Source organism: Arabidopsis thaliana, chromosome 4, assembly GCF_000001735.4.
Source record: "Arabidopsis thaliana chromosome 4, partial sequence".
Lineage (NCBI taxonomy): Eukaryota > Viridiplantae > Streptophyta > Magnoliopsida > Brassicales > Brassicaceae > Arabidopsis > Arabidopsis thaliana.
The window spans coordinates 3,309,524-3,327,048 of record NC_003075.7 but is presented as its reverse complement, the minus strand read 5'-3'; the positions used below and the strand labels follow the sequence as shown (position 1 = coordinate 3,327,048).

General features: G+C 40.3%; 1 protein-coding gene and 3 pseudogenes across 4 annotated transcripts; all 4 read left to right on the top strand.

The window, feature by feature from the left end:
- Positions 1-153: 153 nt before the first annotated feature.
- AT4G06527 lies at positions 154-4,233 on the top strand (annotated as a pseudogene; the record flags this gene model as incomplete). The annotated part of the gene is made up of 1 exon: positions 154-4,233.
- A 1,870-nt stretch (positions 4,234-6,103) lies between these two features.
- On the top strand, positions 6,104-8,747 carry AT4G06526 (nucleic acid binding / zinc ion binding protein; the record flags this gene model as incomplete). Its single annotated transcript, NM_178979.1, has 8 exons — positions 6,104-6,203; positions 6,302-6,728; positions 6,900-6,971; positions 7,030-7,518; positions 7,962-8,021; positions 8,132-8,305; positions 8,345-8,503; positions 8,708-8,747. The coding sequence occupies 8 exons, from the start codon at positions 6,104-6,106 to the stop codon at positions 8,745-8,747; spliced, it is 1,521 nt and encodes a 506-aa protein (NP_849310.1).
- A 1,757-nt stretch (positions 8,748-10,504) lies between these two features.
- Positions 10,505-13,213, top strand: AT4G06525 (annotated as a pseudogene; the record flags this gene model as incomplete). The annotated part of the gene is made up of 1 exon: positions 10,505-13,213.
- Positions 13,214-14,108: 895 nt separating this feature from the next.
- On the top strand, positions 14,109-16,635 carry AT4G06524 (annotated as a pseudogene; the record flags this gene model as incomplete). Its single annotated transcript has 1 exon — positions 14,109-16,635.
- Between the last annotated feature and the right edge of the window lie 890 nt (positions 16,636-17,525).

Genomic DNA, 17,525 nt, shown 5'->3' with positions numbered 1-17,525 from the left:
ACATGAAAAGGACTAAAAACACTAGAAATAACAAATAGACTCTAAAATTAATACCTAAATCATAGCTAAAAGCAGTAAAAATAGGGTTATATCAACTCCCCCAGACTTAGCTTTTGCTTGACTATTATCAGACAAGAATTGGAACTTGAACCAATGGAGCAGCTTGTAGCCGAGGAGCAGCTTGTACCGGAGGAGCAGCTTGTAGCGGAGGAAGCTTTGGGGGAACCAATCGGTCCTATGACTCGTTCGAAGATTAGACTTCTCAACCAAGCCGTTACCGGACTTCTTAACCACTTGGGCAAGCATCCAAATGAAGTCATACAAACCGTTTGGAACTCGATAGCAGCTCAAGACAATTGGTAATGGGCTAAGTGTTACTTAGGTACTCTTTTTCCCTTATAAGATTTTGCCCCAATGGGTTTTCCTTAGTAGGTTTTTAATGAGGCTTGAGTAACACTTCCAAATCCCCCATTATCAATCCGGCCCAGGCCCACTAAGACAACCACGAATTTAAAAGGCCAAGGGTCTATTTTTGTTCAAACTTTCATTTATGATTTCTCCTTTTCCGAGTTGTCTTATAGTTTGTTCTAAGACTAACTCTTCCCCTTCTCTTCTTCTCTATTTAAACTCTTGTATTTCCTCATTGTAAACTCATCTATCTTTTTACTCTCAAAGTCTTTTAAGCTACATCAAAGGTAAATCAAACGCCATCCGCATCCTTTGTGTGACCATTTGCTCCACATCCTTTGGTTTTCGTGATCTCATGATCTCTTAAATGCAAAGTCTATCCTCTACTTAACCTCAAGATTGCCGATCTTAGGGAAGTCATATTAAGTGGTATCAGAGCACACTCTGAAGTTGAGTACTCTATCCTTCATCACTTCATCATTTCGTTGCATTCCATTCATCATTTCATCACCTTGTTTCATTTTGTCCGTTCATCTTCCCATCCGTCTGTTCATCTTCGCTATCATCTTGTTTTAATTTTCATAAATAATTGGCTTGCGATAAAATTGCAAAATCAATTGATTTGAATCTAACACGAGTCTAGTATTTTAGAAAATTGTTTATGGAATTTTTGAGCATGATTTGATAATTAAATCTGTGCGATCTTCTTTATCTGTTCTTAGAAAAACGTTTAGTATTCTCCTTGAACTAGTGACTGGTTTAGTGTTGTTTGTTGGCAGAAAATGGTGACAACCGAATCAAGCTCAGAGAAGAGTGTTAATAACCAAGCCATCATCGATGCTATCACGTTACAAATGGAGAAAATAATTGATGTCGAGCTTAAGCCAATCAACAATCAACTTAAAGCGAAAGGGAAAGCACCCGTTGAACAAGTTGTCATCTCGGAAGGAGAGCAATCTCGAAAGGAGATGAATAGTCGAATCCATGACCCAAGGAAGGACCTAGTAGACCCAAACGCTCAAGAATACTACAACCATGGTCACTCATCTCACCGGAGTAACCTAAGACCAAGATATGGAGAGAAGAAAGAGATCTTATGGTTGAGAATCTTGGTGGCTATAAGATGAAGGTTCCACCTTTTCGTGGGAAGAATGATCTGGATGCCTATTTGGACTAGGAAAAGAAAATGGAACTTGTGTTCAATTGTCAAAACTACGCCGAGGTTAACCGCGTGAAGGTCGCCGCAACCGAATTCTTTGACTATGATCTTAGTTGGTGGGATCAAATCGTCACTACAAGGTGGCGTAATGGAGAGTATCCTATTGATACATGGGAAGGGTTGAAGCTTCTCATGAGGCGTAAGTTTGTGCCAAGCCACTATCATCGTGAACTTCATTCCAAACTTCAAAAGCTCGTCCAAGGTACTCGATCGGTGGAAGACTATTACCAAGAGATGGAAACTTTGCTGTTGCGCAGCAATAGAGGGGAGGATCGTGAAGCGACTATGTCAAGGTTCTTGGGAGGATTGAATCGAGAAATTCAGGACCGTGTCGAGATGCAACATTACGAAGAGTTAGAGGCGATGCTACATAAAGCTATCTTAGTGGAGCATCAAGTCAAGAGAATGGGTTCCTCTCGGGCAAATTATGATTCAAACCGACCAAGCTATCCAAGAGAAGTCAAGCCAGCCTTCATTCCCAAGAGCGAGCCTAAAATAATGCCGACTATCCAAGAGCGAGACAAGACCAAGCCCGATAGCGCCACCACTACTAGGACCCGTGATCTTCGACGCTTCAAGTGCCATGGGCGTGGGCACTATGCTAATGAATGTACCAACAAGAGAGTAATGGTCATAAGGGAGAATGGCGAGTTGTAGTCCGAAGGCGAGTTCGTGCCAAAACCTGATTCGTCACCGAGGAGTGTATTGCTAAGCCAGCTAATGGAAAGCTCTTGATGTCAAGGAAAGTTTCTAAAGATTTGGAAGAGGAACAAGACATGACCTCATCCCCGGATGAGGATGAAGAACAGTTCAGAGAACTTTACGTGGCAAGGAGGACTTTAAGCCTTCAAACCCGAACCAAAGAAGAAGAGCAAAGAGATAACCTATTTCATTCGCGGTGCATCGTCAATGAGAAAGTTTGTAGTTTGATCATCGATGGAGGAAGCTATACAAATGTGGCGAGTGAAACAATGGTCCGAAAGCTCAATTTGAAGCAGTAAAAGCATCCTAAGTCGTACAAGTTACAATGGCTTAACGATGATGGAGAAATGAGTGTGAAGAATCAAGTGGTTGTACCCTTAGCAATCGGAAGCTACCATGATCAAATTCTTTGTGATGTGTTGCTGATTGACGCCAGACATATCCTTCTAGGCTGACCATGGCAATCAGATCAGATAGTGATCCATGATGGCTTCACAATTCGGTACTCATTCATGTTCAAAGGCAAGAAAACGACCCTCATTCCATTGACACCACAAGAGGTATATGACGATCAAATACAACTCTCGGCCAAGGAAACAAAAGTCCGTAAGCAACCCAATTTCTTTATTAAGGCTAATAAGGTTAAGCAAGCTATGCACTCCAAACGACCCATCTTATTGTTTATTTTTAAAGAAGCACTAACATCTTTGGCTAACCTTGCACAGGCCGATCCGAGTGAGTTAACTTTTCTTTTACAGGATTATAAGGATGTGTTTCCCGAAGACAGCCCCAACGGCTTACCACCTTTCCGGGGAATCAAACATCAAATAGACTTTGTCCCAGGAGCAACACTTCCCAAACGTCTAGCTTATCGTACCAATCCAGTGGAAACTAAGGAGTTGCAACGACAACTCGACGAACTCATGGCTAAAGGGCATGAGTCCATGTGTCGTTCCGGTCCTACTTGTGCCAAAGAAAGACGGGAGTTGGCGTATCGTTGATTGTCGGGCAATCAATAATATTACATTGAAGTATCACCACCCTATTCCTAGACTTGATGATATGCTTGATGAGTTGCATGGTTCATGCATTTTCTCTAAAATAGATTTGAAAAGTGGTTATCATCAGATTAGGATGAAAGAAGGAGATGAGTAGAAAGCTACATTTTAAAACGAAACATGGGTTGTACGAATGGTTAGTTATGCCATTCGGGTTGACAAATGCACCTAGTATATTCATGCGCTTAATGAACCACATCCTTAGAACATTCATAGGTCATTTCGTTGTGGTTTATTTCGATGACATTTTGGTTTATAGCAAGAGCATGGCTGAACATCTTGATCATCTAGAATCGGGCATGAAAGTCCTTAGGGAAGAGAAGCTTTATGTCAATCTTAACAAGTACACCTTTTGCACGGATAATCTTGTTTTTCTAAGTTTTGTTGTAAGTGCAGATAGCGTTAAAGTAGAGGATGAGAAAGTGAAGACAATCAAGGAGTGGCCTAGCCCTAAAATCGTTAGAGAAGTTCGGAGCTTTCACGGCCTTGCCGATTTTTATAGGCGTTTTGTCAAGGATTTTAGCACCTTAGCCTCACCCATCACCGAAGCAATCAAGAAAGATGTTGGGTTCAAATGGGAAGAAGCTCAAGAGAAAGCTTTTCAAGCACTTAAAGAGAAGCTTACTAATGCCCCTATTTTGATCTTACCCGATTTTCTTAAACCTTTGAAATCGAATGTAATGCCTCTAGTATAGGTATTGGAGTTGTTTTGATACATTATAAGAAGCCCAAAGCCTACTTTAGTGAGAAGCTCGGTGGTGCCACATTAACTATCCGACTTATGACAAAGAACTCTACGCTTTGGTCAGCGATGTAGTGACCCGCATAAGGGCATTAGGCATGACCATAGGACCGAATGAGAAAGTTTTGCCCGAATGCAAAGCTAATTGACTGCATATGCCCAAACGGTGCCAAAACTTCAACGGGCAAAGATGGGCAAGAATGGGCACAGTGATGTTTGCCCCGCCGTCCGCGGAAAGATGGGCAAAGATGGGAATAGTAGGGCCTTCAACGGGCAAAGATGGGCAAAGACGGTAAAAGTAGGGCGTGCCACGGTGATGTTTGCCCCGCCGTCCGCGGAACCGACATGGGTAGGACACCTCACACGCGGTGCCTTGCGGCTCAAGTAATCAATCTTGGAGCCGAAGTTGGCTGGGTCTTGGAGCCGAAGCTGCTGAGGTGGTGGAGTGACACCCATCGCCACCAGTCGCCACGCCATCACCCGAGACAACTATCGCTTGTTGGCGTCACAGCTGTCCGGACATAAGGCAGCAGGCAGTGCAGTCTGGCCGACCTTGGGCGGGATATAAATAGAGCTCACTTCGCCTAATTTTAGTTTTGAAGGCGAGAGAGAGAGACTGTAAGGCTGTCCGACCAATAACTCGACCAAAATCAAGAAACTCGACCGAATTCAGAGAATCATCGCCCGTGGTCGAGGAAACTCTGCCCGTGACTAGAAAATTGTTGCTTGTGGTTGAGAGAACTCGAAAGTGAGTAAAGGATTGTCGACCATGATCGAGGAGATTCGCCCGAGACCCAGAAACCTTCCGAACTACCGAATCCGTGAGTTGTGGTCGAATTGTCTGTTTGTTTGCATGTTTTCTAGAGCTAGTCTTTAGATCATATGCATGCTTACTTAGTTAGACTTAACTATTCGGAATTTGGATTAAGTTAGAACTTGAATCTTAAAGTGAATATGGGCATTTGAAGAACTTGATATCACTAAGGAATGGGATGGACTGGTGCATGATTAGGTAAGTGAATTCGGACTTGACTTACTTTACTTGATGAATTGAGATATGATTCGAGGGCTTACTTGCCTTTTTAGATTGTTAAACTTATATGAGATATGTTATGAGGTTGTGAATAAGTCCTTATTATATTATGTACATATTAATACGTGACTTGGTACTTGATTGTCTATATTTGTTCGGGGTGTGGTAAACTACTTATATTTAGTATTGCATGAGGTTATTGTGTCTAAGTGGTATTCAGGGGTTTACCCGATACCATCATGCTTAGAGTAAGTTGCTGCCTTCCTTTTTGTGTTGTGATTGTGTGAGTAAGTCTTGATCCTAAGTGGTCACTTACATGATGGCACAAGACTCGAAGCGTATGTTGGGTAATGCATGACGATGCATTAAAGTGATGTTCTGGTTATAAGCCTTTGTTGCTATAGCTCGGGTGTTCACAGTTGTGTATGTACGTGTGGTGTGGGTGTGCACGTACGTGTGTGTGATAGCATACGTGTGGAGAACACGTATACACGTATGCGGGAGTTTGTGCTGATGTTGTGCTGCACCTTTTTGGTAAGGTTGGCAGTATGTTGGGCCCAAGGTTCATTCATGTGTCTAGTTGGCTGCATATTCTTGTATTATTATAAGTATATGATAATACGTTTATTACGTGTTATGTGATCTCTGGTGGCTAAGTTTACTTATGGAGTTGATTAAACCCTAGAGATTTATTTGTGCATAGACCCAGCTCATTGAGTAATCAAAGATTACTCATGATTCTACTTGTCTTATAGGTAACCATAGTGGGATGACCATAGTGGGAAGACGAACACTAGGAAATGCCGGAAATAGGATGTTTTGCGTTGCTTCTGCAAAATTACTGGTGTACCAAAGGGAAATAGGATGCCGGAAATAGGATGTTTAACAAGGATCCGATATAAAGATGACTAAGTGGGGGATAGGTTTACCTTGTTTTGTAGATGTCGTCTACCAAAGGGAGCAACATCGTTAGTCCGTTGCACGGTCTTAATGTGCCCAACCTTGAGAACTTCGTTCTGCCAAGCAGTATAGATGATGAAAGTTTGTCTATGGCCATGAATAATTAGTTTTTGGCCAAAGATAGTGAATCCACTGAGTCTGATATTCGATTGAATCGGATCCGTCGGAATGTCCGGAAGATGTTGATAATCATGATGGTATGTTATCTAGTGAAGAGGCAAACCATGTTGAGTGGATGATCACCGAGGATGGTGAGTTATACGCGGTGCCAACTGAGAATGCCACCGAAGAACAAGCATGTGACAGTCTGAACAATATACTGTCACGTTTCTATGTGCCATCGACGGATGAGGAGGGAAGTTTCAGTGTTCCAAATATGGGAACCATTGGCGAGCATGGGCTAGAACTGGAAGAAGTGAATGGAGACATGTTCGATGTACCATTGATCCAGGCGAATGGTGCGTTTGGAGCGATGAATAAGTATGGAGACGATGATGAGTATGACATGCTAATGCTTATGGGAAATGACGAGGAAGATGAGAGTGGAGTCATAGAGAATGAGATAGAGAACGAGTTAGAGCAGGCGATCGATAAGTTAATAGCCTAGTGTGCCCAAGACTTTGGTCCGAACGGAGAAGAAAGAGGAGGAAATGGGAACGATGGGGGTAATTCTTTATTGGACTCATTTGAATCTTTAACGCCATAACCTAAGAGTCCGAGTGTGATCAACATCTCATCGGATAGTTCGGAGGCTATCCTGATGATACTGAATCCTAGCAAGGCGGATTCATGTTGGGAAGGTGAAATGTTTAAGGGAAATGAACCGAGTGAAGATGAAGGAAATGGAAGGTGGATATGATGCTACTTGAACAGGAACTGAACCACAAGCCTTGATGAATCGTCTAAGGCTTGATGAAGAAAAGTCGAAAGGGAAGTTGGTTGACAAGGCGGAAGAAAACGAGAGATGGAAGGGAAAGAGAGCGGCAGAAATGGGAATGGAATCGGAGAAGGCCAAGGACCAACGGATCGTTGGAGTAAACCCGCTTCCACTTGGGATGGAATATGGGATTAACACCAAGGTTAAGCCCAGAATACAGGCAACAGCGAGGAAGTCAGTTGGGAAGAAGTTGGCCACTCCGGCTAAGCGCCCGTGTGAGATATGCAGCCATACCGATCATCCGACCAAAGAATGCTTGTATCCACCACATACTATGCCATATATGGATGATTGTGCTAAGTGTTCTTGTTGCGGAGGGGTGGGACATATGTCCATGTACTGCCCGTACGTTGCACCGAATGCGAGCGAAGGATCTTCGAGAGGAGTCAGGCCATTAATGACTACGGTAGCGGAGGAGAAGTGTTTGAATGAAGGGATGCCCTCGTTTTTGTGGGTAAGGTGTGAGTGTCCCAAGTGTAGGAACCCTTGACCAATGATTCGTGAGATCATTTTCGGCTAAGTATAGAATCAGCTAGGTCATAGCGAATTTTGTGTGTAAATATGCTAAGGCTTAGAACTTGTTGAATAGTATGTAAGACTAAGTCTAGAATCCAGTACTTATGACTTGTATGAACTTTTGAATGTATAATAAGTTAAGTATTTGCTTGTTTGTGTGTGGCCGACAATTATATGAGTGAGAAATCACTTGTATAAAAATTGGATGATTGTGTTTGAGTTTGAAACACCATCGGAAGTACATCAGCAACGCCCGACCGAATGAGGAATGAGAGAAAAGAAATCAGGAGGGATCGAGATAAGTCTAAAACGGACATACTTCAGGGAAACATGCAAAAGAAGGGAAGTTCGGTCCAAAGAACATACAGTTGTATAATCCGCACAAGGAGATTCAAAACCTTTGTGAAAATGATGGGAGAATTCATTGAAGTTGGGAATGACCAAAGGTTAGAATTTGGGGACGAATTCTATTAAGGAGCGGAGAATGTAGTGACCCGCATAAGGGCATCGGGCACGGCTAAAGGACCGAATGAGAAACTTTTGCCTGAATGCAAAGCCAATTGACTGCATATGCCCAAACGTTGCCAAAACTTCAACGGGCAAAGATGAGCATGAATGGGCACGAATGGGCAAAGATGGGAAAAGTTGGACGTGCCGCGGCCAAGTTTGCCCTACCGGCCGCGGAACTGACATGGGTAGGACACCTCACTCGCGGTGCCTTGCGGCTCAAGTAATCAATCTTGGAGCCGAAGTCGGCTGAGTCTTGGAGCCGAAGCTTATGGGGCGGTGGAGTGACACCTGTCGCCACTTGTCGCCAAGCCTTACTTTCAGGATGGCTTTACGAAAAATTCCATTTAGTTGAAGTAGGACCTGAGACACCTGTCGCCTGTGGGCACGACATCTGTTCAGACATGTGGCAGCAGGCGGGGTAGTCTGGCCGACCTTAGGCGGGCTATAAATAGAACTCACTTCGCCAAATTTCATTTTTAAGGCGAGAGAGAGAGTGAGACTGTAAGGCTGTGCGACCAATAACTAACCCGAATTCAGAGAATCGTCGCCCATGGTCGAGGAAACTCTACTCGTGACTAGAAATTGGTCGCCTGTGGTCGAGAGAACTTGACCGTGAGTAAAGGATCGTCGACTGTGGTCTAGGAGATTCGCCTGAGACCTAGAAACCTTCCGAACTACCAAATCTGTGAGTTGTGGTCGAATTGTTTGTTTGTTTGCATGTTTTCTAGAGCTTGTCTTTAGATCATATGCATGCTTACTCACTTAGACTTAAATAATCGGAATTTGGATTAAGTTAGAACTTGAATCGTAAAGTGAATATGGGCATTTGACGAACTTGATATCACTAAGGAATGGAATGGACTGGTGCATGATTACGCTAAGTGAATTCGAACTTGACTAAGTTTACTTGATGAATTGAGATATGATTCAAGGGCTTACTTGCCTTGTTAGATTGTTAAACTTATGTGAGATATGCTATGAGGTTGTGAATAAGTCTTAGCTATATTATGTATATATACATACGTGACTTGGTACTTGATTGTCTATACTTGTTTGGGGTGTGGTAAACTACTTATATTTAGTATTGCGTGAGGTTATTGTGTCTAAGTGGTATTCAGGGGTTTACTCGATACCATCATGCTTAGAGTAAGTTGATGCCTTCCTTTTTGTGTTGTGATTGTGTCAGTAAGTCTTGAACCTGAGTGGTCACTTATATGATGGCACAATAACTAGAGTAAAGTACAACTGATTTCAGGACATTCCCATCATATTATCCAGAACTTTTCAATTCCTTTTGAATCAACTTCTCATAGTGTAAAAGAAAAATTGAGTTCATCTTAAGAGAATTAGATATGAATTTTGTAACTCATTACGAGAAAATAAATTCACTAATTAAATCTATTACTAAGGATAAAAGAATTCTCCATAAAGTTTGGTAGAATTCAAACAATTTGAATATAATGTTTTAAGGATAACTAAAAGTTATAGAAGAATAGAGTAAGACTGCCGAAAATTCTTTATTGAGAAAATTATGGTAAATCTTACAATCTTAAAAGATAATGGCACAAAGTCGATATGCATGAACATTGCATTGAAATGACTAACCTAGAGGCTAAGCTAAAGAATTGAGGAATGAGGGTGGATATTAAATTTTATCCAAATTATCTTAGGATCTACTACTTCTTTGTCAATGACCATTATGTATTTTTCTGACACTAATAATGAATTTGAGGTGTTGAATAAATTGGTTGATATGTTAGTACAAAAGAGGTTATGCTTATTCTTAAAGGTATAAAGGTTGCCATTATCTTCAAGAAGCTAAATCAAGCGATGGGTAAAGGCATTATGTAATTAAGCTATGAAAGAGCACAACCCATAATAATTGACTATAATCTATTTGATAAGAAGATAATGGCAATGAAAGATGATGACCTATGCATACCTTTGAAGAAAGTTTGTACACCTTCAGAAAGAATGCCTTATAGATTTGTAAGATTTTCGAACATAATCTTGCTTATAGTTCTTCTAAAATGTTGGTGGATTAATAAACAGTGCTATTATACATGTCTTAAGTCCTATGCAGAAAACAAAAATCAACTTAAGTGAAATTACTTATAAGGGAAACAAAGATAATGTGCTAGTTGAAAGTATTAGTATTTCTCACCTCATTATGAATACTGAATTTTGTCTAAATTTACTTCAGACTTTTATGTTCCATATTAATTCCTGTTATTGTATTTCAATAATGAATCTTGATTGGATAATTCAAAATTAAGAAAAAAAAAGATGCTTGTTTTAGTTTATTTCCGAACTCTAATCGAATTGGTTGATGGTCTTTATATGACTGATCAACCGTTTGAGACACATCTTACCTTCTATGGTAATAATTGACATCAATGCAAACATGTGCTAAAGACTCATATTTATGTGGCATAAAAGGTTGGATTATGTTTCCAATGAAAGAATTAAAAGATTGGTGAAAGATGGACTCATTACGAATCTTAATTTTACCAACACTAAAGAGTGTCAAGATTGCATTAAAGATAAGCAAACTAAAAACACTAAGAAAGAGCCACAAGAAGTATACAGCCTCTTGAAATCATACATACAAATGTTTGTGGACATTTTTAATGTTCCATCTTTGGAGGTAAAAAGTCTTTCATTACCTTTATTAATGATTATTCACATTATTGTTATCTCTATCTAGTGCATGAAAACTATCAGTTTGTGAATGCAGTAAAAAGTGTTCATTATTGAAGTAAAGAGACAATTAGATAGAACGGTGAAAATCACTCGGTTAGATAGAGGTGATGAATTTTAAGGCAAATATGATGAAACAGGACAAAAATCACTAGGTTAGGGATCATTTCTCAGTACACAATGCATGGTTCTCCATGGCAGAATGGTGTAGCTGAAAGGCATAATCGTACTTATAAGAGAATAGTTAGATCCATGATGATTCATGGCAACTCACATATATCCTAGTGGATGGATGCATTATGTACTGCAATATATATTTTGAAAAGAGTTCCTAGCAAAACAGTTCTAAAGACTCCTTTTAAACTGTGAAAGTGCTAGAAACTTAGATTTTATAACCCACATGAAAATAAATTGGATTTCAGAATGATCAGTGGTCACTTTATTAGTTACCCTGAGAAATCCAAAGGATATATATTTTACTGTTCAAACCATAGTACGAGAATAATGGAAACCAATAATGTCAGATTCTATAAGAATGGTGAAATTAGTGGGAGTGATAAAGTTCAAGATGTGGTCATTCAGAAAATTAGGGTGAATATCCCTTAGCCCATTAGTTTTGAATGTTACTGTGAATTTCCCCATTGCTGAACTGTTAAAAAATGAGGAGAATACAGTGAATGATCATCCACTCCATAAAGAAAACTTCGCTAATAATAAAAATGATGCACAAGAGGAACTAACATTAAGAAGATCTACTCTTTTGAGGAGATTTCTTATTTCCTATGACTGTGTTTTATCAAGTAGAATCTGAAGACCTAAATATAAAGATCTAGTTTCTTATTCACTAGTCATTAAGGATGTTAATTCTTATAAATTGATTGATACCATGAAGGATGAAATGAACTCGATGGCTGAAGAGGGAGTCTTTAATGTAGCTCCTATTGCATGAAGGACACGAAGCAGTCGGGTATAAATGGGTCTTTAAGACTGAACTCGACTGTAATGGCAGTACTGAACGACATAAAAGTAAGACTTGTAGCCAAAAGCTTTAATCAGAAAGAAGGTATCGATTACAATGAGACCTTTTTCTCATGTGTCAAAGAAAAGACTCTTAGAATTATCATGACATTAGTAACTTAGTATGACTACGAGTTACATTAAATTGATGTGAAAATTGCCTTTTTGATAGAGACTTGTAAGATAGAGTCTATGTATGTCACTTTAAGGTTTCATAATCGAAACTTGTGAAGATGAAGTCTGCAAACTAAAGAGATTAATATATGATCTGAAATAAGCCTTGACGTAATGATGTCTAAAGTTTTATGAAACTATTACAAAATTCGTTTTCATAGAAAACATTATATAACCAAGTATATACCTCAAGATTAGTGGGAGTAAGTTCATATATAAATGTATTGTATGGTGATGATATATGATAAGTGTATATTTTGCATGTTTTAAGCATCCATTTGTCATCACTTTAGAATCATATCATCACTTTTTTATATCATTTCTCATCATTTGTCATCAATTTGCATATTTCGGATAGTTTTGCATGCATTTTGCATATTTGTGTTGTTTTCAGGTGATTTGAAGCTCTTGGCGAGCTAATTGGAAGAAGCGGACCTGATCATGTCAAACCACTCGAGCCCCTGGTCGAGTACAAGCTTCACGACCTCAAGAGACCACTCGACCCCTTGGTCGAGAAGAAGACTTCATCAATTCACCTCACCACTCGACCACCTGGCCGAGTACCACCATGAGAGTCACTTGATCACTTCACTTGACCACCTGGTCGAGTATCATCACCTCCACACCTGACCATCACTCGATCACACCACTCTACCAGGAAGTCGAGGAAGTCGAGTATCACCATCACCATCACTCGACTACATACTCGATGGCCAGCTTCAGAGTCTTCTCCATTGCGCACTCAACCAGACACTCGAGAACAAGGAAGAAAAGAAGACTCCAGCTTATCACTCCACCACTCACTCGACCACCTGGGTCAAGTACCGTTTTTAATCCGTCCCAATACTGCGTCGTTTTGAGTATTAGGGTTTCGGAAATATTTCGCTATAAGTAGCATGTACTTTACATTTTCGTTTATCTAAGTTTTATTCCGCAGACACTGTGTTCTTGACATTTTGTAATCCGGATTTCTCTTAATCTATTCAGTATTCAGCTTTTGTTTTTGATTTCGTTTACTGTTGTTCATCCTGTTATCATTTTGCTATTACACTGTTGTTATCATGTTTTCATTATGTTCAACGTTTATGTTCTCTAAAATGATTTCTTAGTAGTGAATAGGTTTCTGAGGATGGGTTAGAGTAGTTTAGAGTTCTCAGTATGCTAGGTGGTTGAGTTTGACTGATAGATCACTTCTGGATTAGTTGTTCTTAATGCATATTGCTTTCTGATCAACTGGAATTTGAGCCTACACATTTCTGCGCCCAAAATGTGTTCGATGAAATGTCTGAACCACTAATTCCAGAGATTTGTGGCCCTGTACCAAGGTATTGGTTGCATGGAGCGTTTTGGCTTTAACTTGTTGATTCGTAATGCTTGTTAGGTTAGCTCTCGTAAATGGTGATTGAGTCTGGGACTAATTTAACTTGAGGGTCTCTATTGCCGTGGCACTTAGATTTTGTTAATGAACTTGTTGTCTAGGGATAATTTATTGAGCATGTCAATCACCTGTAAACTGAGGAAACGAAACTACCCAATTACCCCATCCTCGGGAATTCTTTATCTGATTGATTTTATTGTTTACTCTACTATCGTTTAATGCATATTGTTACCTGTTGCTTAGTTTTTGCATTTCTCTCCTGTTACTCGATCTGATACTCGACCAACTAGTTGTCTGACAACAGACTGTGCAGTCGAGTGTCTTTGTTTCATTTACTGTCTGTTACTTGACCTGTCACTAGACCACACCCAGTGCTCTACAACGAGTTGTGTTTGTCGAGTGTTTTATTGTTTCAGCTTGAATTTCTGTTTTCTGCGTGTTCACTTAGGACTGCTAGAACACACCAAAACCTGTTAATGCTTGGCTTGACTTACTGACTTCTGATCACATCTTGATTCTTGGCATAACACCCATTTGGATTGACAACCTAAAATACTACAACGACATGATTGGTGTTTTGAGATAATTGATCTTAAAAACCTATTATCAGTTTGGCGTCGTTGCCAATTGGGTGTTTGTTTGTTACATTTAAGATTTTAGACTTGCTTAGATCAAGTTCTTTTTCAATTTTCATTCCAGTTACTGACTGTGTATTTTTCTTGTTGTCTCATTGATACAAGTACACCTCTGCTGTATGCAAACTCGATCAACAGGCAACCAGAACCTCCTTTTCAACGACAACATCGACCGCATAGCTCGCGAAATCAGAGAAAGGAGAAACACAGTCAACCTTGTACCTCAGCAACCACTCGAAATGGCTGACAAACGGAATCAACAGAATGGGCCTACCAACATTGGTGCTGGAGATGCACCATGGGACCACCGTCAGGGGAAAGAAACTGCACCTCCTGCTATCCAGAAAAATAAATTCGAGATTAAGAGTTGTCTCATCTCGATGATTCAGGAGAACAAATTCCATGGTTTGCCAATGGAGGATCCACTCGACCACCTTGATGAATTTGATAGACTCTGCAACCTAACAAAAATCAATGGTGTCAGTGAAGACGGATTCAAGCTCCGTTTGTTTCCATTCTCCTTGGGCGACAAAGCACATATCTGGGAGAAGAATTTGCCCCATGACTCAATAACCACCTGGGATGATTGCAAGAAGGCTTTTCTATCAAAATTCTTCTCTAACGCCAGAACTACAAGACTCAGAAATGAGATTTCTGGTTTTTCACAGAAAACTGGTGAAAGCTTCGGTGAAGCATGGGAACGTTTCAAGGGTTACACCAACCAATGCCCTTATCATGGCTTCACGAAAGCCTCTCTGCTCAGCACTCTTTACAGAGGAGTTCTACCACGCATCAGAATGCTTCTGAATACAGCCAGCAATGGGAATTTCCTGAACAAAGATGTTAAAGAAGGCTGGGAATTGGTTGAGAACCTGGCTCAATCAGATGGTAATTACAATGAGGACTGCGACAGGACCATCAGAGGCACAGCTGACTCCGATGACAAACACAGGAAGGAGATCAAAGCACTGAATGACAAGCTCGACAGAATTCTCCTTAGTCAGCAGAAGCATGTGCACTTCCTTGTTGATGACGAGCAATATCAAGTCCAAGATGGGGAGGGGAACCAGTTAGAAGAAGTCAGCTACATCAACAATCAAGGTGGCTACAAAGCATACAACAACTTCAAAACCAACAACCCCAACCTCTCCTACCACAGCACCAACGTTGCCAATCCTCAGGATCAGGTGTATCCTCCACAGCTACAACAAGGTCAGAACAAACCTTTTGTTCCCTTTAACCAAGGTTTTGTTCCCAAGCAGCAATTTCAGGGGAACTACCAGGCACAACCACCACCTGGGTGGGCACCTCAGCAAAACCAAGGTCTTGCTGCTCCTAATGCTGAAATGAAACAGATGGTACAACAGCTGCTACAGGGACAAGCATCTAGCTCCATGGAAATTGCTAAGAAGTTATCTGAATTGCACCATAGGCTGGATTGCAGCTACAATGACCTAAATGCCAAAGTGGAGGCATTGAATACCAAAGTCAGATACTTGGAAGGACAATCAGCATCTACCTCTGCACCTAAAGTTACAAGACTTCCTGGGAAGTCAATACCAGAATCCAAAGGAGTAAGCAACTGCTCACGCCATCACTATTTGCCATGATCGAGAGCTGCCAATTCGACCTGTCCCTGATTTAATCACTGAGGACAGTGATGTTGAAGAAGGGGAGGCTTCTACTCAGATTGAAGACTCTGTTGTTGAATTCAACCGTTCTGCTGGTTCTTGTCATCTCTTTCAATACACCTCGGAAGAGAAGGCCGCCATAATCGAGAGAATGGTAATACGATTCAAACCTACTCCATTACCCTCACGTGCTCTTCCATGGACATTTAGGAAAGCGTGGATGGAGAGATACAAGTTTGTTGCAGCGAAACAGCTAGACGAGATTGAAGCAGTGATGCCACTGATGGAAGTTCTCAACCTCATTCCTGATCCTCACAAAGATGTGAGAAATCTGATACTAGAAAGGATCAAGATGTATCACGACTCAGATGATGAATGTGATGCTTCTCCATCTCGAGTTGTTGATAAGAAGATTGTTCAAGAAAAGTTAGAAGATCCTGGATCTTTTACTCTAACTTGTTCCATTGGGGAATTAGCTTTCAGCGATTGCCTGTGCGATCTCAGAGCCTCTGTCAGCTTAATGTCAGCTTATTTAGTACAGACCTTGTGACCTGACTTTGATCCTTGAGGATAGATCTTTAAGAAAACCCTTCGGCATGCTGAAAGATCTCCCAGTCATGATTAATGGAGTGGAAGTGCCTACAGACTTCGTGGTGCTGGATATGGAAGTAGAGCATAAGAATCCCCTAATCTTGGGAAGACCCTTCCTAGCCACAATGGGAGCAATGATGATGTCAGGGAAGGGAAAATAAGTCTCAACCTTGGAAAGCACATCAAGTTGCAGTTCGACATCAACAAAACTCCACAAGAGTCAAAAGAAGATGAAAAAAACTCTGGAGATGATAAAGTGATCCCAGGAGAAGGATATGAGACTGAGAAAGTAAAAGAAAGTAAAAAAACTCTGATACTCGACCATCCAGTTGTCTGGCAAGAGACTGTGCAGTCGAGTGTCTTTGTTTCATTTATTGTCTGTTACCCGACCTGGCACTCGACCACACCCAGTGCTCTACAATGAGCTGTGTTGGTCGAGTGTTTTCTTGTTTCAGCTTGAATTTCTGTTTTCTGCGTGTTCACTTAGGACTGCTAGAACACACCAAAACCTGTTAATGCTTGGCTTCACTTAGTGACTTCTAATCACATCTTGATTGTTAGCATCACACCCATTTGGATTGACAACCTAAAATACTACAACGACATGATTGGTGTTTTAGGATAATTGATTTTTGAAAACCTATTATCAATATCTTATTGGTTCAAGTGATCTTCGTCCATTATGGAGACTAAGAGTTATTACTTAAAAGAACTTTAAAAAATGAAAGATATGATTTAGACTTCCTATGTGGTTGGAATATATACATGATATATCACTTGGAATTAAATGGTCTTATAAAGCATATATCGATAAGATGACATGTTCTTCTATTATTGCTAACTAATGTTTTGAGATACATTAAAGAAACAAATAAATACATGTTCACATATAGAAAATCAACACATCCACAGATGGTTGGATTTTTAACTCAGATTTTGATGGATATCTTGGTTTAAGATACTAAACTTTTGGCTATGTATATCTCATTAATAGAGGTTTAATATTATGGAAGAGCCGAGAGTTACAGTTTCTTTATACATCCACTTTAGAGACTGGGTATGTGGCATATTATGAGGCTTCTATTAAGAAAGGATGATTGCGCATATGTCTTTGAGTTTGAGACCTTGAGTATTGTTAACAAGAGCTTAACTCTTTATGTGACAATCAAATATGCAATCTTCTTCTCTAAACATGATAGGATATCTAAAGGGACAAAACACATGGACCTGTAATATCTATCATTAAAATTAAAGAAAGATGTCAAAAGAGAAATGTTTGTCATTGTATAAATAGGCTTTGATGTTGCAGTTGCA